Source organism: Apus apus, chromosome 2 (assembly GCF_020740795.1).
Source record: "Apus apus isolate bApuApu2 chromosome 2, bApuApu2.pri.cur, whole genome shotgun sequence".
NCBI classification, from domain to species: Eukaryota; Metazoa; Chordata; class Aves; order Apodiformes; family Apodidae; genus Apus; species Apus apus.
This window is the reverse complement of record NC_067283.1, coordinates 46297853-46325234: the sequence shown is the minus strand read 5'-3', so window position 1 is coordinate 46325234 and position 27382 is coordinate 46297853. Positions and strand designations below refer to the sequence as shown.

The following is a 27382-nucleotide window of genomic DNA, read 5'->3' as shown; positions in this document are numbered from 1 at the left end:
CTACTAGTCATTCCCTACTTAGTGCTATAAATGCAGAGAGGACTACTGCCTAAAAATTATTTTTTTATGATCACCCATACAATGCCTTCATTTGAAAGAGGTCTTGGCAGTGATAATGTCCAAGTCACTGTCTTAAGTGTTATATGTAAGCCATCTAGAAATCACAGACATGACACGTTCATTTTGATGTGGCAGTGGTTTTTGTGGCCATGAACAGAGAGAAACAGAGTGTACTTGGACATATTTCTGCAGGCAGTTTTGCAGATCCTGCTTTGATAGGGACCAACTGTTACTGGACTGTTTCCTTAGCTTTATTCTAATTTAACCTGGTGAAAAAAGGCACAGAGTAACCTCAAGTTTTGTATTGGGTAAACATGCAATTATATCTGTTTGTTTTCTTCTTGGTAAGTATTGGTGACATCACTGAAATATGTCTCTTCATGCTGTCTCATTTTTGCATGAAGTGTTCAGAACTGCAACAGAAACTGTACTTTAAACAGGGGGAAAGAAAATTAAATGTGCAAGATTAGACTGATATAATGTTGAGAGTTTGGTTTATGCAGACAATACCCCAGAAATTGAAAGCTTAGCCTGAGCTGTAGTCCATCAATCAAATAGTTTTGGAAGAATAATGTTAGTCATCACAGAAGCTCAGAAAGATGTGAGATATAAAGAGACTGTAACTCTCAATGATTGTGACCCATAGCTGTATTCTAAATGAATGTTTTTTAATTAATTTCCTGAAGAAAGTAATAAGAATGATGAACAGGAAAAAATTTCATGGAAGTTTAGTTAATTGATGGAGCAGCTTTCAAAGCAAAAATAGTTTGACACCCCACAAATTTGACTACTCTTAAAAGCTGAATGGTATAATTACATATTATATTCTACAATATCTCATTCTAATCTTGCTCTGCTGTTGTAAAAATATATACAATTACTTTTTAAAGGACAATTTATAAAAGGGGTCTTTTTACTTCAGTGAAATCAATTGAATAATTCAGTCATTTTTGAAAGTCATGGGGACAAAGCTAATATACTAATATAGTACAATGTTACTACCTGTGTGCACACAAGTCTCAATATAGCTAATTGTCAGTTTAAAATAACATAGTTTATAAACATTATTATGTTCTTGGTGAGGAACAAAATATCTTTCCTTTCTTATGAAACTCTGAAAGAAAAAGATTACGATAAAAGAGAATAAACTCAGTCACTTTGTATTTGAAACTAAGAAATATTCTAAATTGTATTAGTGTTGCCTTGAAATGGATTATATTTTTTCTGTGAGTTGATTTGTGGGTTAAGCAAGCTACAGAGGCTGATGTTATTAACTTCCAAAGAAGGTGAAAAAAAACGAAAAAAATCTTGAAGACAAGAAGGTATTTTCAGGAAACTTATTACTACCACCAGTCAATCAGATCTTAATAACATTTTAGATGTAGTACTCAGTATTTTATTTATAATACTCTTCTGAAGCTACTTTATGTTAAGCATAACACCGTTCAATTCTACAAGGAAAGCAGATGAGGGTTGCAATTGGAAGACCTTAATATGTCATTTTGTAAAAGCCTGGAGAAATTGCTTAATTCTTGTAACCAGGAGTGTTGTGAAGGAGCCTTCTGTAGCAGCATGCCACAGAGAAGTTTAGGATTTAAAGTATGCATTTAATGAAAGTTACATAATTTTCCATGCAGTTAGCAAATTTGATTGTATCGGTTTAGCTGTCTTTGTGAGCTGCTCCGAACAGAAGAGGAAGTAATTATAATGATGGAGAAAAAAAGGAAATTTAATAAATATTCATAATGTATGCAAAATTTGGTTTTAAGCTAATCTATTTTTTTTAACTGGGCTACTTTCCATATTGTTCTTCTCCTGACAGTCTATTTCTTTTTTTTGTCTCCCTTTCTATCTAGGACTGACTCGTCACATATGTAATCTCCTAATAGAAACTGTGGCTCTGTACTTGGAGGCAAATTACAAAAGCAGCACCAAAACTGCAAATGCACTGCTTCTGTCCTTGCTTAACATTTTGCACTGTATGCTGATGTATACAGTAAACATTGTGCGCCAGACTTTACAGGTATGGATTGTATTTCCTGGAGTCATCACCATCTTCAACAATTTTAAGATACCCACTATTCTGATTGTGTTGAATTTGTAGTTGGTTGTGAAAAGAGTGTGTCTTTTCAACTGCATATCACTGTTCCATGTGCTTACTTGGCTAGACTATTCATACCAGCCTCACTATGCTGGAAACACAGATCCTAGCTGACTCTCATTTCTGTACTTCAGCATTTGCTCAGTGATAATTCAAAGCCTTTTTCTTCCATTCATTTTAAAAGAAAAAGATTACTCAGCAAAACCCAGTATATTTTATTATAAATTGCATGTGATTACTGTGCTTGAAAAGCACGTGTCACCTCTGCATGTGTGTCGACAAAAGTATTCGCTCTCTTACACTGATCACTTGGTCTTCCAAGTTTATGTCTGAGCCACTGTGAATCATGGCATTGGTAGGACTTCCTGTTCCAGTGAAGACTTCCACCTCTTTATAAAAGGAGCTCAGAAAGATATTTGCCATGCATCTACATAATATTCCACTATCCAGGTGTCACTAAATGCATCACAGCAGTGATAACAAATATTCTTAGACTGTTTTTATAGGGATCTTCTTAATAAGATTCCTTATAAAACAAAACTTGGAATACAGAATCAAATTTTCTCCTATTATTAATTTTTGACATTTGAATTTACTTTTACAGATGATACTACCTCCACTTGGTATCCTCTTTATTGAAACTTTTTATATGTAAAGTGATAACTGTATCTGGCTGTATAGGCAAAACATGACACCACTTTTCCTTTGCATTTCAGTACTTTATGCTGAATGGTTCTGATAGCTGTATCCAGCTTCATTCAAGAGTTTTCTCTCTCTGGTCCAAGTACTTGTGTTTTGGCACAAAGGTTCAGGTTAATTTACATACCTGTTTTGGAGTGGTTTCATCATATCATGTTCCACAGGTGATCCACAGTAGCTGAGTAATTTGCAGTCTTGATTTGAGAAGTAGACTGTGTGTAGTGACTTCATGTAGGTTTAAATGTGCTGTGGTGTGTATCCTTTATATACATACATAAACTTTAATTCCTTTAGTGATGTTCATTCTCTTTCCAAAGACACTAAATACATAACAGTTAAAATAAGTAGTCAAGTATCCCTGAGGAAGGATGTCTTTATTCTCATCCAAGCATTAATCAGAAAGAGCCTTTGTAAATTTTGCCCAAGTGAACGTGTCTTGCTTCCCTTTCTTGATTAATCTAAACACTCATTTTTTTTTGTCTTCTCTGCACTGTCTCTTTTACCCTTCTTGGACTTCTACATTCAAGGTGTTTGTGGTGATTCTTAGGGAGGAAAATACCAATATGTCTTATTACCTGGAGAAACAGCTTTTCAGATCTCTCTTATTTCAAAATTCTTCCCTTTCAACTCATCAGTATCAAGAATAATAACGTCTCCTTTCTCCAGGGCCTTGCTCCTGTGTTCACTTAGCCAAGCAAAAGTCCCCAGGTATTACATTTGGATGACGGTTTTTGGATTAAGCTTTAAATGAAACACTATACAAAAAGATTTTTAATGAGTATTTCAGACAAAATGTTTACATTTTTCTCTAACTGCTAGACTGTAGAGGGTCATGGTCCAAAGTTGCATGGATCTTGCAAGCAGACCTTTCTGAAGTCCTGGGGCAGAGATGAGTTGTAATTAACACTGCCTAGGATGGCAGTGTGTTTTGATGAGGGGGGATGTTTATGGTCAGAATTACGATCAGGTGTGTCCACTGCATTGTTCACCTTGGTGTAATCTACAAACTTGCTGAGAGTGCACTTGATTCCACTGTCTATGTCATTGATGAAGATATTAAACCGTATTTGTCCCAGTACTGACCCTTGAGAGACACTAGTTGTCACTAGTCTCTATCTGGACATTGAACTATTGACCACTACCCTCCTCCACCAAACAATCCACCCATCAAACCCATGTCTCTCTAATTTAGAGAAAAGGATGTTGGCGGGACCGTGTCCAAGGCCTTACAGAAGTCCAGTTAGATGACATTCGTTGCTCTTCGATTGTCCCCAGATGTCTATTCTATGTCTCCATCATAGAAAACCACCTGGTTGGTCAGGCAGGACTTGCCCTTGGTGAAGGCATTCTGTTTTGAATCACCTCCCTGTTCTCCATGTGCCTTATTGTAGCTTTTAGGAGAATCTGTTCCATGATCTTCTCAGGCACAGAGAGGAGGCTAACAAGTCAGTAGGTCCCAGGGTCCTCCTTTCTACTCTTCTTAAAAATGGGAGCAATATTTCCCTTTTTCCAGTCACCAGGGACTTCACTGGACTGCCATGACTCTTCAAGAATCATGGAGAGTGTCTTAGCAACTACATCAGCCAATTCCCTCAGGACTCTGGGATGCATCTTGTCAGGTCCCATAGACTTACATATGTTCAGGTTCCTCAGATGGTCACAAACACGATCTTCTCTTACAGTGGGTGAGACTTTGCATCCCCAGTCCCTGCCTTGTGGTCCATCCACTCTAGGGGGGTAGGAAGAGGGGTTGCCAGTGAAGACTGAGGCAAAAAATGTTGCTGCGTACCTCAGCCTTCTCCTTGTCTGTTTTCACCAGTTTGCCAGTCTTGTTCATCAGGGGAGGTGTGCTTTCTCTGACCTTCCTCTTCTTGCTGACATACCTGTAGAAGCCCTTATTATTCTTTGCATCCCTTGCCAAGTTCAGCTCCATCCATGCATTGACTCTATCCCTACAAAGCCAAGGCTCTGAAGTCTCTTGTGATCACCCTTGGACTACATATTGTGGCTTCATTGCCACCCATATGGAAGAGCAGTAATGGTAATAGTTTGAAGGCAGTACCAGGCTAGGAAGTTTCCTAGTGGTGTCCTTAACCCAGGACCCAGAAGGACAGCTAATTTAAATTATTATAATATATTATTAATATTTCAGGATACAAAGTGAGTCAGAAGGACAGAACTGGATATTAATTGCTGAGTCACCTTGATTTTCTTGTTTTGAGTTGCTCTTAAAATTGCTCCCGATAAAGGAAAAAAGAGTAGTTGAACTTCAATGTTAACACAGGCATGTCAGGTTGAAAGACAATACAAATGCATAAGACATTTCTGGCTGTAGAGGTGTCTTTTGCATTTATAGTTTATAGCATGTTGCTGAAGAAATGTCATGTAGGTCAGTATATTCAGCTTGTGCAGAATGGGCATGACAGCAGGAGTCCCTTCTGCTTTGTGCTTATTGTTACAGACGCAGGGAGCGTTAACTGGTCATTGGGAGCCCAGGAATACTTAACTAGAAGAGAGTGTACAAGTCGCCTTCAAACTTCCATTCAGACTTCAACCACCTAATGGAATTGATTTGTTTCTCGTAATGGAACAGTTACTAAGGTTGCTTGTTGTTTTTCCTCATCTTATTAAGGCACAGAAATCTGGCGCAGGAGGGGACACGCAGGCTGCTGAAGACCTTCTGGTTATCAATAAACCCTTGGCCGACCTAATTAGCCCGCTTATTCAGCTGGTGAGAATTTGCTTGTTTGTAAGCCTTTTGGAATGTTGCTGAAGTTGGAATTATTCAACTGAATTCAACATCTTAGAACTCAGTTTGTTAGTTTTTCACTGTTTATAAGCTCCCACCTAGTATGAAGGAAGTATTCTAACCATTTTTACAAAATTATAGGTCACAGTGACATCAGGGTAAGTCTGTCCCAAGCACAAAAGTGGAACAAGGCACAGGCTGCAGTTTCTCACGTCAGATACATGTGTATTGCCAAATTTTAGCCCTTTAGAAGGAACTAGTGATCACTGCATAGGGAAAGGGTGGTATTCAAAATTTAAAAACAAGAACTACTACCATTAGAGAAGTCTGTAAACTTAAAATTAGTTTGCTGTGAGTGATGACAATATAATTTTCTTGGTTTTGAGTCTTCTGAGTTTTTCTCAAGAGCTGAGTTTTTTTTAAACATGATCGTGAGGGATTTAGGAGTGAGGATGGTCCCTGGTGACCTATAAATGTCTTTGAAGTCTGTCTGTCTAAAGTCAGTCTTTTCCAGGGTTTGCTAAATGTCACAGCACTGCATTGAAATCTCCTCAGAGTGCTGTATTGTGGCCCTGACTCATCCCATCAGCTCAGCCTCCATCGTACTGTGCCAGAGATTTGTATTGGCTCTGCCTGCAATAGCTTGTGCTAAAGGAATGCTTCTCGAGCTGAATGGTTTTTGGAGGGTGCCTCAGCCTTTTATTCAACATAAAGCCATTAAAATGGTATGTGAGAATTTCCCTGTGACACTGTCCTTTCTGTGTTACTTCACTTGGAGGCATGTCACATTCACTGTGTTCTACTCCCACCCCAATTTTTGGTTTTGTTTTTCATTTAAGCATAGGTGTTCAGATGTATTGTGATATGAGTACCTGTGGCCCTTCTGTTTTGGGGAAAAGTGCAATTCCTTTTTTATTAATTTTTGGCATTGTACTTGTTGCTAACTCCTCCTTTGATGGATTTATTTTAACCAGCCATTGACAAAGGTTTTTTGGAAATATTCACTGAATGACCTAAAATAAAGTGACTGAATTTCAACTATATAGTATTTCATATTTATAAATTATTTTATTTTCTTTTAATTTTTTAAATCACTGTATATGGTAAATAGTAAGACACGAAGAGATGCAAATATTCCTTTAAAGTGAAATAAGACATAAATTTAAATTCCATTAACTCTCTAAAGAACAGAAAATTAGAGGCCAAGCTTTGCTCAGGCTATACCACCTGGAAGTCTTTTATAACTTTTTAATTAAAGGATAGGATAACTGTATAGTTAGAATGTACTGATTAGATTTTGACTTGCTCTTGTATTTCAGAAGCATGGCTGCAAATTACCACTAGGTTTTACTTTGTTCTTTATTTCTACATAGTATGTTTAAAATTCTTACTTAAAATCCACTGATTTTAACATATGAAGAAAGATCTTTGCTGCTGCTTCTTTTTGTTTGTCGATTTTTTGCTTTAGAATTTTATTAAAGATTTTGTAAAAGTGAGGGATTTTCTCTTGTAACGTGTGCATACCATTCTGTACATGTGCTTGATTGGATATATGAAAGATATTTTAGCTAGGTTTGGTAAATTTTGTAACCTTTACCCAATGCTGCATTAAACTTTTCCTGTTAAGGCTGGAAGAGTTTGAACAAAGGAATAATATTTTTTAACATTTAGGACCCACTTGTTTAACACAGTTTATGCTCTAATTTTGAATAGGACTAGATTCCTTGTGAAGTCTAGTGGGTCTCTCTAGATATATATGCTCCCTACCCTTCAAAAAGACTTGGGCTTACCTAAGCTCATGTTCTGTGGAGCTGCTATCAGTACTTCTACATACTCATTGAGCTGTGTAGTGAAGCAAGAGCCTCCACAGTAGCTACATAACCCTTTATTACTGTTCTGAGACACTCAGTTATTTGTGAACTTTATTTTCTGGAGATAATGGAGTCCTTAAATTCTGAACTAACTATCACTTTAAAATATTGAAGTAAAATTATTTTATCTGATTTGCTATTTCTACCTCTCTTACCATATTTATAGTTTCTTATGTCACTTTGAGTAATTGCTTTCCCTCACTGATATATATATCGCTCAAGTAGGTGAGTGTTCCATGCCCCATTCATTTGTCTGTTTGTTTATTTATTTTCCTCAAGTTCTACATGTTTATCCCTCTTAATAATCCCTCAAAAATCAATGCGAGTTAAACTTGAAAATATCAAAAACTTAGAATCAATTTTCCCTTCCTTGAATTGTGATTTGGTCTGTCACTTAGAGTATAGCAAAACAAGTATAGGAAATGTGGATTGCATGTAAATGAAACTTCAGAGATTTTAAGAATGCAAAAGAAGTTATAATGACAAATTCTGTCATGCAGAAAACTCTGCAAATACGGAGAATTCAATATTGAATCCCATGATCAGTCTGCCTTTAATTGATCAATAAGAGAAAAACAAATTGACCAGTCTTCTCCTTGGCAGCTTTGTGTTTAAAAGTTAATTACACTTAGCTTTTTGTGTAATGTTTCTCCACCTGAACTTAAATGTAATTTGATTAGTATAGTGGAACTTGCAGCAATATATAAACAGGATATAAAATACCTTCTACTTTTTGATGTACTATTATACTGAAAAAAATTTAAAAGTTTACTTTTGAACTCAGTTCAGTGTGGATTTTCAGAAACTTTTCAGAAACCTTGCCACTACCTATATAAGGAGTTTAATTTGTCTGTAGATCCTAGATTTAGACCCTAGGCCTAGATCCTCTGCTTTTCTGTGTCCTAACTGTGAGAGAACTTTCCTTGTCTTTTGGTGCTAAGCTGCTTCGTTATAGTATTACTAGTACAATTTGTAGCCAATTACTGGCTTCTGTGTATTATTGTTGAAAAAACAGTTAATCATGTGCAAACATGAAGAGGACAAATACGAAGCCTCAGTGCATAGGGATGAACGAGATGATCTCTTCTCAGTCCTTTCTGTCTCTGCATTGCCCTGATTCTAAGGCTGTGCCCTCACTTTTGGTTGAGAGCATGTGAAGGTACTTGCCAATGAATAATGAAAGTAACTGCAGAAGAATGATAACCCAGGAGACTGTAGAATTTTGTTTTGTATTTCTTAGGAATACAGACAGTTCTGGGCTCAGATTGGAAAGACTTATGTTTATTTCCTGTATTGTATTTGAAGTATTATCTGTGAACTACATTTGAAGAATTCTTTTCTACAGAGCTACCCTAAAAAAAAACAACAAAAAATAAGCAAACAAAAAAACAAACCACAAAAAGCCCCACACACAACCCCCCTAAAAAAACCTACCAAACAAAACACACCAGAGGAAATAAGAATATAATAAAATACATTTGGTTTTGAAATATTTTCCCTTAGGTAGGAGGACAACAATTTTGCCCTAAGGCAAAATATATTTTTTTTTTTCATTTAAAACTGTGCATGTTTATACATAAGAATAGCATAGTAAAGTTTTAGTGATTTAGTAATGGTGTTTTGCTTTTATGTTTTGTTTAATGTTTGCAAAATAATCTTCCCTATAGTTCCCAATGGTGCTTCCTTTACAGCACATTCTGTAATCACATTACTGATTTAATGAACATCTATCTCTTATCGTAATAACTCTCTTTGTTTATAACCTCATTAATGCACTGAAATAGTGTCCCCTCTGGGTAATCCAGACAGTTTCATTGTAGTTCTAAAATTAGATGCTGTAACAACTCCAACAGTGTGAAAACTGCCACTTCAGCTCAAATGATCACACATTTCTTGCAATGGTTTGCAATTCATGAACACACTGCAACTCAGTTCAAAATGAAGGCATTTCTGACAACAGACTGCAGGAATTTAGATGTAGAATAGGAAGAAACTTCCCGCATTTCACTACATTAACTTTAAAATACAGAAAGCTGGTTCTTTCTAGAAAGGAAGAGAAGTAGAATGTTATGCTAGGAGACTGTTTACATGTGACTGTAACATGGCTATAAAAATTAAGTAAAAATTTATACTTAATCTTCATTGCACAAAAGTCTTGTCATGAGGCATTATTCTAAAATTTTGAAGTGAAAAATATATCAATGGTTCTGAGTTAAAGAATGGCAAAAATTGTGACTTTTGCTGTTCAATAATTTATTGTAAGGTGCTGGATTTTCTTCAAGTTGTACACTAGCCCAGAATATTAACAGCTGCAAGACGTAGCACTAGTGTTTCTACCTTGCTTAAGGGCTGAATCCATAATCCCCTCTAAAACAGATAATGCAAAAAGAAATTAAAGGCCACTGGAGTTTTACCATGTAATTATGAAATATTAAGGGAGAGATATTTTCTGAGTTAGAACTCTAGTTTTTCATGTGTTTCTCCTTCACTGAAAGAACAAAAACTTAAATAGCTGCTGTCATGAAAAACTACAAACACATTTCAAAGACTTGAAATATAATTCTTTGTATCAAATGGAATTGTTAAGATTAGAAAAATAATTAGAACACTGTTCCAGCTGATTAAGAAGTGAACTATCTGTCTATATTCATTGTCTAGCATGACATGATTCTAGCTTGGCTGTTCTAATTATACATGAGATACTACTATTCACTTGAAAGCTGAATTTTCATTACTTCTTTTTTATATTTACAGTTATTTATTATATTTTCAGTCATTGCTTTTGTTCATACCAATAATTTTCTTCAGATCCCCTACTCTTTATAAGTGTTAATTAACTGACTGGCAGCCATTGTTAAATTTCAGGTTACCAGCTCGTGACTGATATTGACATCTAAATCTCTACTTGTTGGTAGTGAAACAGCCAAAAGGTGAGAGTTATAGAGAAAAATTCTGATGGGGACATATTTAAAAAGGTATATTGCTGGGAGTTCCTCTTCCACCCTAATTTCTCATGGGTTAGACTGTAGGCAAATTATTCTCATCCCCTCCAGAGCAAATATGGTCTTTCGTATTCCAAGCTTTTTTTCCTATTCATTCAAGACCTACACTGTTACTGTTTTACCCTGCAGTTTTCCAGGATGACAGCAAATTGCTCCAGAAACTCTAGATAGCATTGAAGCTCATAAAGACTTGTGAAACAGAGGAGGAGAAGAGGCTGAAGTACAACAGGTTGTGAAAGACTTCATTGTCATTTGTGATTGAATAGGATGATGTCATGACTGGCAAGTACTGTGAACCCTGGTGTGATACTGGTGGCTAGGTTTGGAGGATGGTCACTGGCAGCTGGATACCCTGTGAAAAGCAGCAGCAGTGACAAAATGTTGGGTGTATCAGGAGGAGATAAGTAAAGCCATTGGCCCGAGCCCAGCTCCTCCTCACCTAGATCAAAGTGTTGCACTGTCTCACTGACTGGGGACTCCTGCTGAAGAGACCCTTCCTTGGGAATAATGCTAACAGGTTGGACTTGCTAATTTGCTTCCTTGGAAGTCATGTACCCACCTGGTCTCAGGAAGAACTGCAAAGGACATGTTGCTTTGTGTTTCTTCATGCAAGGTTGTTGCAGGGACAGTCCTTTGCAGGGAACAGCACATTTCCACTCCTGCGTTTGATGTCTGTAATACCTCAGAAAAAGACCTGCAGAACACTCTTGCTTCCATATGTGGCTGTTGTGATTACACATGGAATTTTTGTGCTTATGTACTCTAGCAACTAGCCTGCACTACTATACCAGGGCAAAGGTGTACCTGTCCAAACATTCATGGACTTTTTTTTTTTTTTAATTTTTGGTTTTCCAACAAAAAAACATTTGAAAATTGACTATAGTTCCTGTGCTGTGATTTTCTTCAGAGAGTGCTTGATATACCTGTCTGCACTGATCTACTAACAAACTGTGAATTAGTGTTGCTTTTAGAAAGAATAAGAGATACATTAAAGTAGTTTAATTTTTCCTTCATTTATGCAATATCTTTCTTTTTTGTTGAAGGAAATACAAGCTGGCTCAAAGCTGATTTTATTTTACTTGATATGGATTGAAGATATTAATGGAGCTATAAAGGTTGTTTACTGTTTATAGTTTTTCCTCCTTTTTTCCCTTGCTGTTTCTGTTGGTGATGTTCTTAGGTAGTTCTGGATGTTGGAAAGGAAACAGTCAAATAGTTGGCATTTAGGTTGGAATGAAGAAAAACCACCCAGCAAAACTGGGGAAGAAATAGCTGCTGTGGTGCTGTCACTTGCATAGCATTAGGTCAAATAGAATGTGATATGTCTTGGGGCTATGTATTCAGAGCTTACATCTCAGTTCAGTATGTTTTAAACAGCCAGCTCTATGAAGCTAATGGAAAACAGGATTGTATTTGCATGCAGATCCCTGGGGAATTGCTGCTTGAATATTTCAGGAGTGTATATATATGTCTGATGATATGTTCCCAGATTGCTTTACAGTAACTGTATGGATTTTCCTTAAAATGAAAAAAAACTTGAGAAGTTCATACTGCAGATTAAATAAGTAATGGTTATTAAAATGGTTGAGCATATTATAAAAATGGTTGGATAGATGATATAATTTGTTTCCTTTTAACTGTCAATAAGGGTAGTCTGTTAACTGTACTTTGTCTAGCTTCTTTGTATTTAAATAGTATTTTTTTAGTTAAAAAACTGAATAGGAGTGATGAGGTATCTTTACACTTCTATACCTTCTTGGTTGAGATCACCACTGGTATAGTTTGTTCCATTCATAGACTGTAAGGCCAGAAAAGGCTATTCTAGTAATTTATTCTAGGATCTTATTTAAGATTGTCAAGGTTTAATGCTTGGCCAGCAATTAAACAAGTGACAGATGCTCTCTATTAACCCCCCGCTATCCCCAGAAAGGGAAGGAAAAGAGAATAAGGGAGAGATACTTGTGGATTGGAAACTAAACTGCAAAGCTTTAATGAACAAATAATGATGAAAAATAAAATTAAATATGTACAAATATATACAAAATCACTATCGTGCTCCCTTCCAAAAATGCTCACATCAGCCCCGAGGCTTCAGGGCAGCCCTAGGAAACTCCCAGACTGAATTCAGTGCCAGGCAGGAGCTGGATCCAGGAATGCATGGATTCAGGAGCACACAGATTGGGATCAAAGGCAAAAGACTGGATGGAGTCCTCCCAGGATGCCAGCCATGGATGAAAAGAGTTTGACCCTCATGATCCTTCAGATTTATACTGAGATTTATACCGATGGAACACTTAGTTTGGTCAGTCGGGGTCACCTGTCTGGTCCACTCTTGCCCACAGGAAGGTCGCAGGTGTGACCTCTTTTCTGCCCTTTTGTTTCTGGTGCATAAGAAGTTAAGCAGAACCAAGCAGTGCCTGTGGTTCTGCATACCATTCTCCAACAGTAACTATAAACATTAAGCATTACCAGTCCTAGAAGCAGACACTGACTGAAAAACATGCCGCTAATTTCAGCAAATGCAGTCACTTCGAAGAGACTTGACTGGAAAGTAGAACTGCTAAAAAGAAATCAGGACATAGGACTTCCCTAAGTACATTTCTCATTAAAGCATTTTGTTATTTTTTTAGAAAAAAACCTGATTATTCTGATATTCTCCATCACAGGCAATTTATATCTGTCTCAGTTCTAAGGGAGTTGTTAATTACCCTTATTAAAGAAAGAAAAAAGGAAATCAAAGTCCTATCTTCCTTCTAATCTGAATTGCTTTAGATAAAGTTTTGAGCCATTGTCTCTTATCAGTCCATTTTCAGGTAAAGGAATTAACCCATCCTCAGCCTGCTTTTTCTCACTTGTAACCAGAAGAGTATGATCAAGTGCCCTTTAACCCCTCCCTTTGATAAATTATAGATATTTAATTAGTTCAGTCTTCTGCTGTTAGGTTTTCCAATCTTTTATCCTCCTGCCTGTTCCCAAGAAACCTATATGATTTTTTCACTAGCTTTTGTGAGCTATGTGCCCTAAAACTAGGCATTGTGTTCCTGTTGTCATTCCAACAGTGCCAAATACATGCATAATATGATACCTCTACTTGTTATTTTCAGATGTTACTTTCAAGAATTATATACATAATTTTGATAGCCGTGTCATTCTACCAGAATCTCATCTAAAGATTATTATTAGCCATGCCCCCGTGTCTTTTCCATAATTTTGCTTTCCAGGAGTTTTTCCATCCCATTGCTAAGGCCTGCTCCAGTGCTCTTCAAAGAAGAGCAGAAAAGCTAGAATTTAGGAAAATATTCAAATTCTGCAAAACATACATCCTAATGTGCACCTACCTAAAATCTTTTAAATAGCTGGATAGCCTGTGTACTACCACAACCAGAAGCTGTAGACTTGATTTAGAAATAGTTAAATAAAGTTTTGTGGTGTGGGTTGTATAGGAGTTTAGACATCCCGGCTATAATGATATTTTCTGCTATTACTACTTCTATTTAAAGCAAAATATACTGTCTGAAAATAAGAGAATTTGTAACAACTTTTTCAGTGTTTTTTGATGTCACTATGGATAGGGTATTTGATAGAATTGTGGTGGAGGTATAGTTTTACTACTGCTTAAGAACATGTATGTTTTAATTATATTTTCATCACTTTATTAAGCTTAGTTTAATGGAACTTTGAGTCATCCAACTAGAAATTACTCTTTCCTGGCACAATGCAAACGTTAATACTGTTCCAATTCCTCAGGGACATGCAATTTTTATTAAATTGGAATTTGATTTTTGTTTGTTCATTTTTTGTTCATTTTTAGCTTCCCAGTGAAGAGACCGAAATGTTTGAGAGTGCCTCACAGTGCTTATTGCTGCTGGTTCAGCTCTATGGAGGGAACAGCCAGGAGAGTATGTCTCCAGAAAACATGGACAGCTTTGCTGAAGTACTGAAGTCTAGAAAAGATGCACGACAACTGAAACTTTTGTTAAGAGTGCTAAAGAGACTGGTGAGTTGGCTTCCAAACATTTTAAAAGTCCATGTGTTTCGTTTATATAATTGGATTTTTTTTTTTACAATTTTTTTTTTTTCCCTCTTAAAGTGAAAAGAGTACAAAAGAGTTTTGAAAACAAATTATATAAAGTTAGATTTCATGTCTCTACATTTCAGTTAACCTTTCTGGAGAAGATGGCCTTCTACACTTAAAACCTCTTACAAATGATTGCTGAATTTCTCCTATTTCAGTTAACTGTTCAGCTATTTAACTCATGTTATTTATGTAATTGTTTAGCACTTCAGCTTTATGAAGAACGATTTTCTGAATGCCTTCTGAAAGGCAACTAACCTTGTAGCATTAAATAGCTGTTCAGAAACACAGTGCTTGGTTTCATGGTAAATAAAATTCCATTTTGTGCTTGAAATAGGTTTGTGCATAGACTGTCCACTCCTCATTCTCAGCAAGCAATAGGGACCGCTTCTGCTGGAGTGGTTGTAATGGAGAATACCAATCAGTGGGAATCGTGCAGAAGGTGACAGGTGATAGCATCTTGTGATGCTATTGATGGGTAGGAGTTTCAATTCTGTCATGCTTTGACATGGTGGCATGACAGCAGTGTTTCGTCTTTCAAGTAACTTAAGTTGAAGACCTTCTGTATCTGTAACATTCTCTCAGATAATAGTATGTTTCTATCTTGAAGTGTCTTGATAAGAAGCTTTTCCTGCATTGTCACCTTGCATTGGTTGATTACTTCACCCTTTACTCTTCAAGAGAAGGAGTTTTCAGTTAAAGAGTGTAACTTCCACAGTGTAAGAGAAAGAAGACACTTGAATTTTACAAGTGCAGTGCTGGCTGGCAGAATTAAGGCCATAATCCACAGCAGCAGGAGTCATCCTACTTACAGAGTTAAGAAGCAATCTTTTTTGTAGAGCTTTCAGAGCTGTTCCTGTCCTCTTTTTCCTGCCTGCTGTATTTACAGCACAGGAAAGTAAACACCATACCCTTCTTCCCAACTTTGCTCAGTCCTCTCTCTCCCTGAAAGAAGCATGAATATATAAAATTAAAACTGAAATTATATTTAACATTCATATTTTCTCTCATTCCTGACATCACCTTAGGTTTAATTCCTCTATTTTCTAATGCACTTCCTGAAAAGAGAATTCTAGCTTTTTTTTTTTTTTTAAAGGCACTTCCTACTGATTTTTGCTTGTACCTGTGCTTCTCTTTTTGTGTAATTGTTGTGCTGCTGATTTTTGCTTTTCCCCAATAAATAAGGTTGCATTATACATATCTAGATTGGCTGATTTTTTAGCATAACTACAGACTGGTTTCTGTTCCCTCCATTTTGAAGACTATGGTTCAAAAGTTGACCTAGCAGGATATTTAACACAGAAACTTCTGTTGATTATTTTAAGAGAACAAAGCTATGCTATCACCTTTTGAATCTTGCAAGTTCCTGTACTTTTAGTTCTCTCCTTTGTATGCTGGTGATACTGGTACTTGTTATTTATAACATCAGGCATAGATTTGCTGTAATTATTTTAATGAGATCATAGGATTTCTTTTGAAAGCAGGGTTCATAGATAATTTGACAGATTATTTAATAAATCTTACATTTTTTCTCTAAACCTTAAAAAGTCCTGCTCAGAGGAGATAATTATCTTGTCAAAATTGTCATAATCACAAAAGACATTGAAATAAAATAATATCTATTTAAGAAGGCTTCAGCCCACATCAGCTGTTCATGCTGAATTTTGAAGCCTAGAGCAGTGTTTTTCTTTTATTAATGTCTGAACAATATTTTAATAGACAGATCATTAAGTGCACCAGTTTCCATTCTTGCCAATCAGTGCTTGTGCAGAGCATCTTTCCAACCTGTAGTTACATTTAACTTCATGGTTACAGGCACAGTTGTTGCTTACATAGGACAGGGATATACAAAAAGAGTTTAATGTGTTTGTGCTGTAGCTGCCTTTATAGCATGTATTTCTGGAAATAAGGAAAATACCTGGCAGTATGACTTATTAATCTTTTCCCAAGTGTTTTATATGACTCCAGTGGATCAATGAAGACAGATGTCTCAGTTTGAGAGTTTTCAGTTTAAAGCGTGTCAGAGAGCTTGTTGATGTACATGATGACCTTACCCTGATGAAAAGGAAGCTAATATCTATGTGTTGCTTTAATTTAATGGTATTCATTAAGTCTTATCTCTAGTGGTTGGAGGGTTTTTTGGGCAAAGTTGGAAGGTGGTTGGAAGTTTGTTTTTTCTTAAATAGTCATCATCAATTTTGACTAGCAAATTGACTGCAGGACAATATAAATTTCTTGCAATATTTTCTTCACTTATTTTTGCCCTACAATTTTGTGATATTATTTATTGAACAGAGATAAAGATACAGGCCAGGCAGGGGTAAAAATGTATCTTTGTACACACTTACTAATGGAATCATAATGAGGAGCCCTTTCTACAGACTTAATGTTGCTGTACAAAGAAATTATTAGGAGTGAAAACCAGGAAAATATGCTCTGAGCTACCTTTAGTAACTGTATAAGTAAGAATAATTCAAAAGCTTTAAAGAGGCAGCAATGACTGTAATTTTTCTGTTTTTTTATAATCAGCTCCTGGCTTTCAAAGCTTTTGACTGTCTCAGGCCCAGGTTAACCAGTCTTTTCCAAGAATGTTCTCTCACTGCTATTGATATGATAGACAGAAATGGAATATAATCATTAAATTGGAGAAACAGGGTTTGGTGGTTTGGATTTTTTTCCCTTTCAGACCTTTTACTAATTCTCTTATTCTGGTTACTTCATCTTGGGTCAGACAATACTGCTATTCAGATATTCTTCATCTTTTTTAGCATCATTTGTATAATCCATCAATGATGTCAGGGGAGGAATCTTGTCCTTTTGTTTGGTTCTGGGAGCCTCTCCTGCCACACTTTATGGAAATCACTATCTTATTACTTTATCTCTTGTATGGAGTAAATAATCTAGATTAAAGTATTTCTTTGTGAAGTGGAAGAAATTTCCATTAGAGAAACAAATAGTTCAATTTTTGCCTGAAAAAATTTGCCTGACATCTCAATTTACCATCTAGTAATCTGATAGTAATGTAAAGGCAAGTGATTATCACTGGAATTTGTACAGAACTAGTCAATATCTCCACTGGGTGTGGGGTTGCAGCTGTGTACTTAAAATGTTTCAGCTTTTAAACCAAGAGAACACTCTTTTTTATTCCATCTAGTAATAAGGAAAAATTCCTCTGAGAAAAATGAATTCCCAGAAGTACCCCTGCAGGGAGCTTGCCTTAAAGAAGGTGAAGCAAAATCCCGAGAGATTTTCGGATAGCGTCCCTTTTACGGCTTCAGCTCCAAGGATTCAACACCACAAGGAGGTGCTTGGGCAGGAACTGCCAGCAGATCCTGCTTTCCCAGAGTCTTAGAATGCTGTGGGAACCTGTTGGCTTGTCTCCTGCTGAGAGGGCACAGCGCTCTCCAATAGGCTCCGTTATCTGGAGAAAAGCTTCTTATGCATCTTTCTGCTAACTTGAATCTTTTAAGTGTGCCTTTAATTAATTTAATTAATAAATAATCCATAATATTCTATTGCTCTGAGGAATAAATTTGTAACAGAGATGCTTTCAGACTGTGAATACAATACTCACTTGTGGGTTGCTGACATTTATAGGTGTACTCATTATAAATGTACATGTTGTTATATATGTTTTCCTTAAACTGCATGTCTTTTTAAAATCAGGATGACTCTTACATGAATAATTTTTATCCTTCATTAGTATTAGTCTCTTATTTTCAAATTGTTAGAAAGCTTGCATCACTTCTTTATAGACCATCTTGTGTTGGCTTCAGTCTGATAGAATAATGTCCCTGGTGGGATGGAACATTTCATTAGAAACAAACAACTTAAGATCCTCTCAAGAAGAATAAGCTAATCACCATTAAGATACATTATGCAGATCATAAACAAGACAGGTTTCTCAAAATGCTTTGGAGCAAACACAAGGCAAGGATAATGCCTGTCCACCCTTCTGACTGTGGGGGAAACTCCCCCTGTTTTCACACTCGAACAGGTCCTTGTTTTAGGGTTTTAATGAAATTGGAGGGAGTCCCCAGAGATGAGTGATGGGGAGGCCTCCAGCACCCACTGTCCCTTGGCAACCTTCTGCCATGGCATTTCCAGGCCTGCCATACCATGTGGGCACATTGCCAGAGACTTCCCCCCTCCTCCTTCACTTCTGGGTTTTAATCTAGTTGCAAAGTAAGCTTTTAAGTATAGCTTCTTGTATTTGCGTATATTATGTCTGAATTACAATCTAATGACACTCCTTTAAAAAAAAAACCTCCAATGTCCCTGATGAATATTATTGGTCAGCAGGGATGTTTGTGAGGCAGAATTGCTGGGCCAGACCCTTCCCTTTAGTCAAGGAACAATGTGTTTTTTGAGTTAGCAATGAGATAAGAAAAAGTTGGTTTAAATTACTCAGAAGGCAAATGCAGCTGATCATAACTATGCTACTACAATTTAAACAACAATTGAACAATGATTTAAATAGTGTATTAGGACAGTGCAATTTAAAGAAATTCAGCATTTGACAGGCATAGCTCTCTTGTGGCACAGCCCCTTCGCTGTGGTTTATGGTTTACTGAACAGAGAATTGAGCCAACATTGATTAATTTATCTGAGTAATTTGGATATATGTATATTTAAGCTGTATTTTTAACTTCATGTTCAGTTTGTAATGCCCTATGGGCTCTTCCAAATTGTCATGGAAATGAAATAATTTCACTTTCACTTTAATGGTGAAGTACTTTCACCATTAAATCCTGATGGAAGATTTTTTTTAAGCTTAGTAAAGCATTTTCAGTAGCACTAAGAAGGAAAACATTTAGTCAATGAAAGTAAGATTTTTGAATAGTAATATCTGAGTTTGTTCACAGGCATTCTGCAAGCAATGTCAAATCCTAAATTACAGATTATTTTGTTTATAAATATTTGCTTTATGTTAAGAATAACATAGATTTTCAAAAAGTACTTTTTAAAAAGTACTGTATGAAAATGTTATTTGTATGTCTACTAATACTTAGGATCTCCAGATGTGAGAAGGATACTGTAGTTAACTATCATTTGAGATCCCAGGGCATTCTTTATAGTATGGTTAATGGTTATAGTAATGGTTAATTTTAACTTGACTAATTGCATTCTGTTTATTGAAATCCAGGATACAAATATTCACTGTACAGATCTGATAACAATTTTCATTTTCATCTGAAATGGTTAGATACTGTTTCACCTTTGAGGTAAGAACATGTATATGACCTGGTTTACGTAACTTGTGAAGGGCTAAATTCAGGTTCATTTATACTTTGTGTAATTCATAGAGTGTTTTGAGGATGCTGGGAAGTAGTACAGTATGTTAGCACTGTCCTTGACTTTCTCTTTTGTTTTGACATTGGCATCCTATGTTTTCTATCATAGGAGAAGGAAGAATATTTTGGTATTTAGATTTACACACTTGGTTAGAGCACCGAAAGAATTTTAATAGGCCTTTTCTGATTAGCCTTCCTTTTCATTTACCTCTAAGTTTTACAATGTCTTTCTTTCAGTTGGCTAAAATTCTTAAGAGCAGCATTCTAAAGTTATATACTGGTGGGGTTTTTCCCAGTACTTATCCTTCTGTCTTATGAAATTAAACAGAACAAGTATCCATGGGTAAATCTCAGACACTGATGCAGTCCCTGGAATTCTTATCTTCCCCTATCTTGTCACTTTTGATCCTGTCCAGGAGTTCTGTGGCTGATACCAGATTGCAGAGAACTTTGCTGTTTTTTCACCCAGAGCACCAGATGGTACAGGAATTCTCTGTTTATTTCTTCTTATAGAAAAGGCAAATATTTAAATCTCTATAAATGGCCCAGAGTTATAGGATCACTTATTTCTGGCTGTGTCAAGATCCCCTTCTGCTGTGTCAATTTTGTACTTCTCTGACTGCACTTGCTCTAATTGACTTTTTGTGGTATAATTTGTATCCCTGTGTATGTATAACCATAAACACAGTGTATTTTATTTTTGTATTTGACTTGGGGTATTCTTAACTGGAAGTGTCAAGAAATTCTTACCTGTGAGAGTTAGAATTTATTTTAGTCAGATCTAAGCAGAAAATTATTTTTTCAGCTGGTCACTGGACACCACGAGCCTATTTTATTAAAAAAACAAACAAACTAGGTTTCATATAACCAGTGGTAAAATCAAAACATTAAGTAATGATACGTTAAGTCATATGGTGAGAACTTTTTTATGCAATTAACTTATCATTTTGGGAGTTTGATAGGATTTTGTATAGCTTGGAAGCTTTTGGTTAGTAAATATTTTCTGGGACTTCTACTTTCTGATGTGATTTAGGTCCTACCTTTTTGCACCTGGTGATATGTCTGGAATATCCATGGTTATCTAAATCTAAAGTGCTGATTCGTTTTATACATTTACACCTCTGCAATGACTAATTTGCTGTCAGTGTTTTAACTGTAACTGTGGAGTGCTCTCTCCATATTGAAGAGACCACACTATCCTTTGGTATTTCCACCACATACACAAACACCTGCTTTGCAACTAAACCATGTTTTGAGTTAGTATTTCCTTGATGCTGACAACTTCCTAATACACAGCTGGACAGCTCCTACTTCTGCTGCTTTCTGCTTTGTCCTAGCAGCTTTAGGTTTAATATTACTCACCTACCCTCACAAGCTGTTGTGGTGATTAATGTTGGCAAAATATTTCATGGTCCTCAGATAAGGAGCAGTAAATATCAACAATATTTTCAAAGAGGGTCTACCAACATGAATTGATTAGGATTGAATTATTTAAAATGTTCTCTCAGCTTGAATGTTAAGACCAGGTTGCACATATTTCCAGGGTTTGTAGAATTAATGGGAGTTTTTGAGCAGTGGTTGCAGCTTTCATTGTTATTATAACTGAACTGCATTAGTGCCTGTAGACCAGGACCTCATTGTAGAAAGCTCAGTGCAAGCACAGTAAAAAGTCATTTCTTGCTCCAGAGAACAACGCAGCTTGTTTCCTGTATTCAAAATAAGCCCAAGGAATTGTTTGAAAGTGACTCTCCCAAATAGGAAATAATTTGACACTAAGATGAGCATCCAGATAAAACAGGTCCTTGGGCAGGGTTCAGTTCTCTGCAAGAAGGAATGAGAATTTAACTAGCTACTCCTGATTATTAATACAAAGGTATCTTCATTTTATTCTAAATTTAAATTATGTGGATCATGGGAGAATTTAAAAATCCTTAGTCTCCATCGAATCTCCATGTGAGGCTGTTACCAAAAACTAAAATGGCTTTGAAAGATTTTGGTCTCCCACGTTGAAGATGAGGTACAGGTAAGAATAGAAACCAGTTTTACTGCGACTTTTTGCAAACTCATATTGCAAACCTTTCAAAAAACCCCTCCCTTTTTAATTACACCTATGCTCTTAAGCTCAGTCTCCTTGCTGACCAGTTTACCGATGGAAAAATCGTCTGTTATATTTCAGCATGTAAGTAAAATGTTAACTATCACGTATCAGGAGGAAACCTAATGTAGGAATTAGTTTCCCTACTGGAAGGGCTGGACCTTCCTTAGACTCCCAGATTGCCTAGTACTGGACAGAGTAAAAAGGTCTTGACATATCCTCTTTGGTAATCCTCAATGCTCCCTTAATATCCTTGTCAATGTTTCTATCTGTTAATTTTTTTTAATGTATTACAAGTTCTGCACTTTAATATGGCATCTGACAAACATCAGCTGTGTTTCACTTTGTCTAGATCCTTATACTCTTTATCTTATAAGGCTGGAGCACTGCTGTGAAGCTGGTATTTTCAAAAATCATGCCACAAGCATATCTGCAAGTTACATAGAGCTTGATTTAATGGCCAGTGTGTGGATGCAGATAAACAGGGGATATAGTTGGACTGATTAAAGGGGTGTATTGTAAAGGGAAACAGTCCTTGGACATCAAGCTATGAGGATGTGGGACTCTGAGGCACGTGAATTAGGCAAAGGAGACAAATAAACTGATAGGGCATTTCTGATATGGCTTGGCTGTCAGATGGAAACTGTGAGTAAAAATATAGGATAGATATAACAAAAGTATGCTGGTCATGATAATGAGACCAAGCAACATGACCATATAAAGCAAAAGGAAGGCAGTGTTTAAGGAGTTAGAGATTGTTGGAAAGATCAAAGATGAAAATTATTTTAGAAGCATCACTCAAAACATACATGCAATGAAAGAAAACAAACCACCCTAAGGTTTTTCTCTGGATTTCTCATGCATCTAGTGGTTGGTTGATATATTTATTAACAATAAGAGCATATATTTAAAGCTCCCCAACAGAGGGCCCATGCTCACTTACTAATCCCTGGCAATGATAACCATATCTGGGCATTATGAACACGGTGTTGCAGAATTTCAGATGAGTCTGTGATTCATGTAAGTGTTCTGAAATAAGGTTATGTTTAAAAATAACATCTGTGTGCATTGAGGTTAGACTTTCTACTGTAACTGACCCCCACTTCCCAAATTCAACCAATGATGCAATCCAGCACCTTCAGTGATGAAATCTCCACATTTTACATTACGAAGACTCTACTAGTTAAACTTTTATAAAGTGCCCAGTGTTGTCACTTCTTTAAGCTATTAAAATGTAATGTTTTTATAAAAACATAATTATAAATTTATAACGAATTTAATATGTGGTGATGCAGTGTTCTATGGGCTGTCCTAAATTTCACACAGCAGATGTTTTCTCTGGGATGCAATGCCCAGTTGATGAGTTCATATGATGCAGCATAAGAAGATCTCATTTACGTATTAGCTCTACTCTGCTTATACAGCTTGCTTTTTTAGACCTTTCAGGGGGCATTTTAAGGGCAGTGAAGTTGACACACAAACCTCAGTCTTGTCAAAAACAGATCATCACCTAAATCCCTTAATATCAGTAAGAGAGTATTTCCAGTAATATGTAGTGGGCATTTAGAATTGGATCCACAGATGCATGTAATTTTATAGTATCAAATAGTTCCAGTGATTTATAATTAATTTTTTAAGGAAATACACTGATGTACTTAATTGCAAGAGAACTGTTATAGAGCTTAACCCCAGTATACATTGAAAAATAAAAATGGTATGTTCCATAGTGCATAATATTGTGCTTTGTGGATAAAAATCTTATCTTTATGCTGTGAATCCATGGTAATTGTCATGAAGAGACTTACTGCATATTAGAATTGCAGCAGAATTGCAGCAGTATCAAAACTTGCCTCTACCTGTGCTAAGCAAAATGTGTATATAAAAATGTGCCATAAATACATGATGTGAGGTGTGTATATATATATATGTGTGTGATGTGAGGTATATTTACTAAACCGTGGGGTCCATGAGACTAATAATTTGGACAAATGGCATTATTTGTAACTGCAATTTACTATTATCCCATTTGTCACTTAAAAAAAAAAAAAAAAAAAAAAAAAAAAGAAGACATCATCAAGGCAGAATACTTTGTTCTCATTCTAACTGAATGCTTCCTTTGTGGCTTTTCAGCAAGATGCCATCATTTCCAGGGAAGTGGCAGCTCAAAACTCTCTACCTGTCCCCCAGAGAGAGATTTTCTCTGTGGTGGGTTTGGAGGGATACAAAGGCAGGAGTTACGAGGGGAGCTTAGATAGAGAGTTGCTGGCCCTGAGTGCCAGACCAGAAAAGCTCTGCTGAGCTTAATTGGTAAAGCAGCATGTAGTCAGCCCTAAAATTTTAACTAAGATCCCTCAGTGACTAGCTGTGTGTTGCTTATTCTCATTAGAGCAAAAGTCTAGACAAAGGAGATTAGAGCTAAAAACAAAACCAAGTTAATCTTTTACAATCTCTTACAATTCCCATGGAAATGAGTATATAAAAACATCTTCATACTGCTACTTTTCTCCCAACTATTGCTAGTGATTAAAGACTAAAAAGGTAATTCTTAGTATACTTTATAAAATAACAGGCTTACATAAAGCATAAAGGAAATAATTGTTCATAGATCAGGGTCCTCTTTTGTAATTTTAAATCATTAGTACAGTTTATGTATTTGATATATCAATGGGAGTATATTCACATAATGGCACACAATATTTATTTTCAAAGTAAATAACTGTAAGATGGCTAAGAGTAATTTGTGCCCCATATATCAGTCAGACATGTGTGACCCTGACTCTGCAAATATACCAGTATTTCTTTTAGCTTGGTAAAGAAAATTCCTATTGCTGAAAAGCAAATTACAGCTGTTGTTGAAAGATTTAAATACTATGCCCTCAGGACTGCTCAAGTGGACTGTTGCTCCAACTGAGGAGCTCTGATGACATCAGAGAGATGTTCATGCATTGCACCTTAGAACTACAATGGAATATATTTTATGTTTTGAAGCTGATGTTATTTAACAATTATTTATTTTATAGACTCATCTAGTCGCTTTATCACCTTCACCAGTTTATCTGTTAGTATCCTTTTCTCATCATGTCTTTTTTGTGTTCTGTATTTCCACATCTACTGGTATGTTTTGGATTCTTCTCTTCTGAACCAGATGGTCCTGATTTTTCTTGAAACTTACTTTTTTTTTTTTTTTTTTCTCTTTTAAATGAAGCTGAAAGCTTTGTGGGAATTGATGTTGAAATCTGGAGGAGCAAGAATGTTAAAATGCCTACTCTTATCCTATATTTTGACCACTGCAGCTTTCAACAAGATTCTCTTACCCTTCTTGCAGCTTCATATTTGAATTATGCAAAACTATTTATGATCTCAAGAGGACATAATTACATTAGCATTCTGGGATGTGTTTGTGTGTGTACACATATTAGGCTTATATACTGTTCTGTAATCCTTTAAAATTTTCTCATTCAATTATAATTCTCTTGCTTTTTAGTATTTCCACCTACGTAATAGCTAAAAGTTTCTAAAATTACTAGGGTTAGAAATACCTTAATTTTTCAAATTTAGTTGCAGGGATTCTAAAGGATATCTAATTTCCTGAAAGTACAAATTACTTACTCCTGAATGTCAAACCTACAAAAAGTCTCTGGTTTAGCATTTCAAATCATTAGGTATTTTAAGTCCTAGGAAAAAAAAAAGAAAAAAAAAAGAAAAAAAAATTCTCTTACAAAAGGATTGAAAGAGGAGACCAAAAAATTGACTGGGGAGAAGAAATTCTATAGGATACTAAGTACTTTAGTTTAACCATTTAAATTCCATTTGAGTTTAAGGTTGTGGGGGTTTTTTCACTGTTACATTTCAAGAAAATTAAATGGTGTGAAATAGGGTGCTGTGATATGAGATGGAACTATTTGGGAAGCCTAATAGTCTTTCCTAAGAGCAAAGCTAGTACCTGTAGGGTTTTGGCTTTTAAAGCTTGTGTCTGTGTCTTTTTCCTCCCTTCCCTTCTAATAAAGTGTTTTAAATGGGAGATTAAGCTAGTAATGATGTAATCAAGCTTTTACTCACAAAGTTCAGATGGCTTTGAAATGAGGTAAACTGAATGTGTCCATTTCTATTAGAAGGTAATAGCAGCCAAACATCAGTCTGCTAAGATTGCTTTAAGTCTTGACTGATACCTTCTAGAATACTTCAAGAACTTAAAAGATTATGATACTTCTGGTTGAACTTGGATGAGAAAGTAGAATGCAAATGTCATCACTCTGATGGTGATTTAATGACTCTGGGACGTCTGGGAGTAAGGGAAGGTACAGAGGACAGTGGCAGGATGTGGACTGGAATGTGAAAGGAGCAGCATTGACTACTGCTGAATATGTGTATTTGAGAAAAATGACGTCTGGATTCGAGGTGAGAAATATAAAGCAATGATGAACACTGTCTCTCTACTGTGCTATCACTGCAGTTCTGTGTCTGTGTAATTCCCAAAATAGGAAACGGATTAGATTCTGAGGCTGGGGAACATACTGATTTTAGTGTGAAGTGAATCCTGGGACCCACTCTGTACAGCCTGTCCCCTCTGTGCTGTTTTGATCCTTCTTCCCCCCCAACTTACAGGGGTTCAGCTTGCAGCATCTCTGTCCAACAGAGAGAAAGAGAAGAGATTGGAGGTGGTTGCTTTGGAAGTGGTTGCTTTCCTTATGTAACTTTTTGTTCCTCTCCCCTCTGATGGAAAGGGATGCATCTCCCAGTCAGAGGCTGGATCAGAGCTGGGCTTTTGTGTTATAATATCCGCAGTAGGGAATGTGCTCCAGTGAAATTGTGTAGAATTTGGGAAGACTGTAAGCAGAGAGAAGGAGCACCAAAGCCACCATGTTTTGTAGTGTCATTGTATGATGTCTTCTAGGGACATTTTCTAACCATGACCACATTATTAGTAAGAACAGAGAAGTTCTGGTAACCTTACTTGAACCCTCATCCAACAGACTGAACGATATCATATTTAGTGGCATCATGCCAACATCAGTGGAGATGCAGACGTTATTACCTATCAACTTGCTTAAAAGGAAACAAAAAGAGGGTTTGTGTTTTAAACAGAAGTTCAACCAAATTACATTAAACAGCCAGACAAGTGTTGGTACCACACTAATAAAGCACCTGTAGGTGCAGTAATCTCCGCATCCCTCAGATCCCCCAGCCTTCCATCAGTGCTGTTGCTCTGCAGGGCAGGAGGTGCAAACATGCCGTCCAGGTGGCTGGGGCTGCACTCCAGCCAGACCTGATGCCGTGCTTGCAGTGTGGAAAAGATGTATGTATGAAAGGGGCCACCACATGATGCCAGCATCACCTTTGTGTCTCAAGCTGTTTGTGTCAATGGTACTCAGTACAGTCTTGGTTTTGACTGGAAGCTTAAGACATGTAACTAGAAGGATTAATCAGATAAAAGGA

The 27382-nt window shown here is 36.4% G+C and overlaps 1 protein-coding gene across 2 annotated transcripts in view; it reads left to right on the top strand.

The window, feature by feature from the left end:
* Positions 1–27382, top strand: part of ULK4 (unc-51 like kinase 4) — a 227382-nt gene that overhangs the window by 159247 nt on the left and 40753 nt on the right. For both annotated transcript variants that reach the window (XM_051612810.1, XM_051612808.1), the window contains exons 32-34: positions 1917–2083; positions 5493–5591; positions 14294–14479. In XM_051612810.1, the coding sequence (XP_051468770.1) occupies positions 1917–2083; positions 5493–5591; positions 14294–14479 (452 nt within the window). The remainder of the gene's footprint in view (positions 1–1916; positions 2084–5492; positions 5592–14293; positions 14480–27382) is intronic.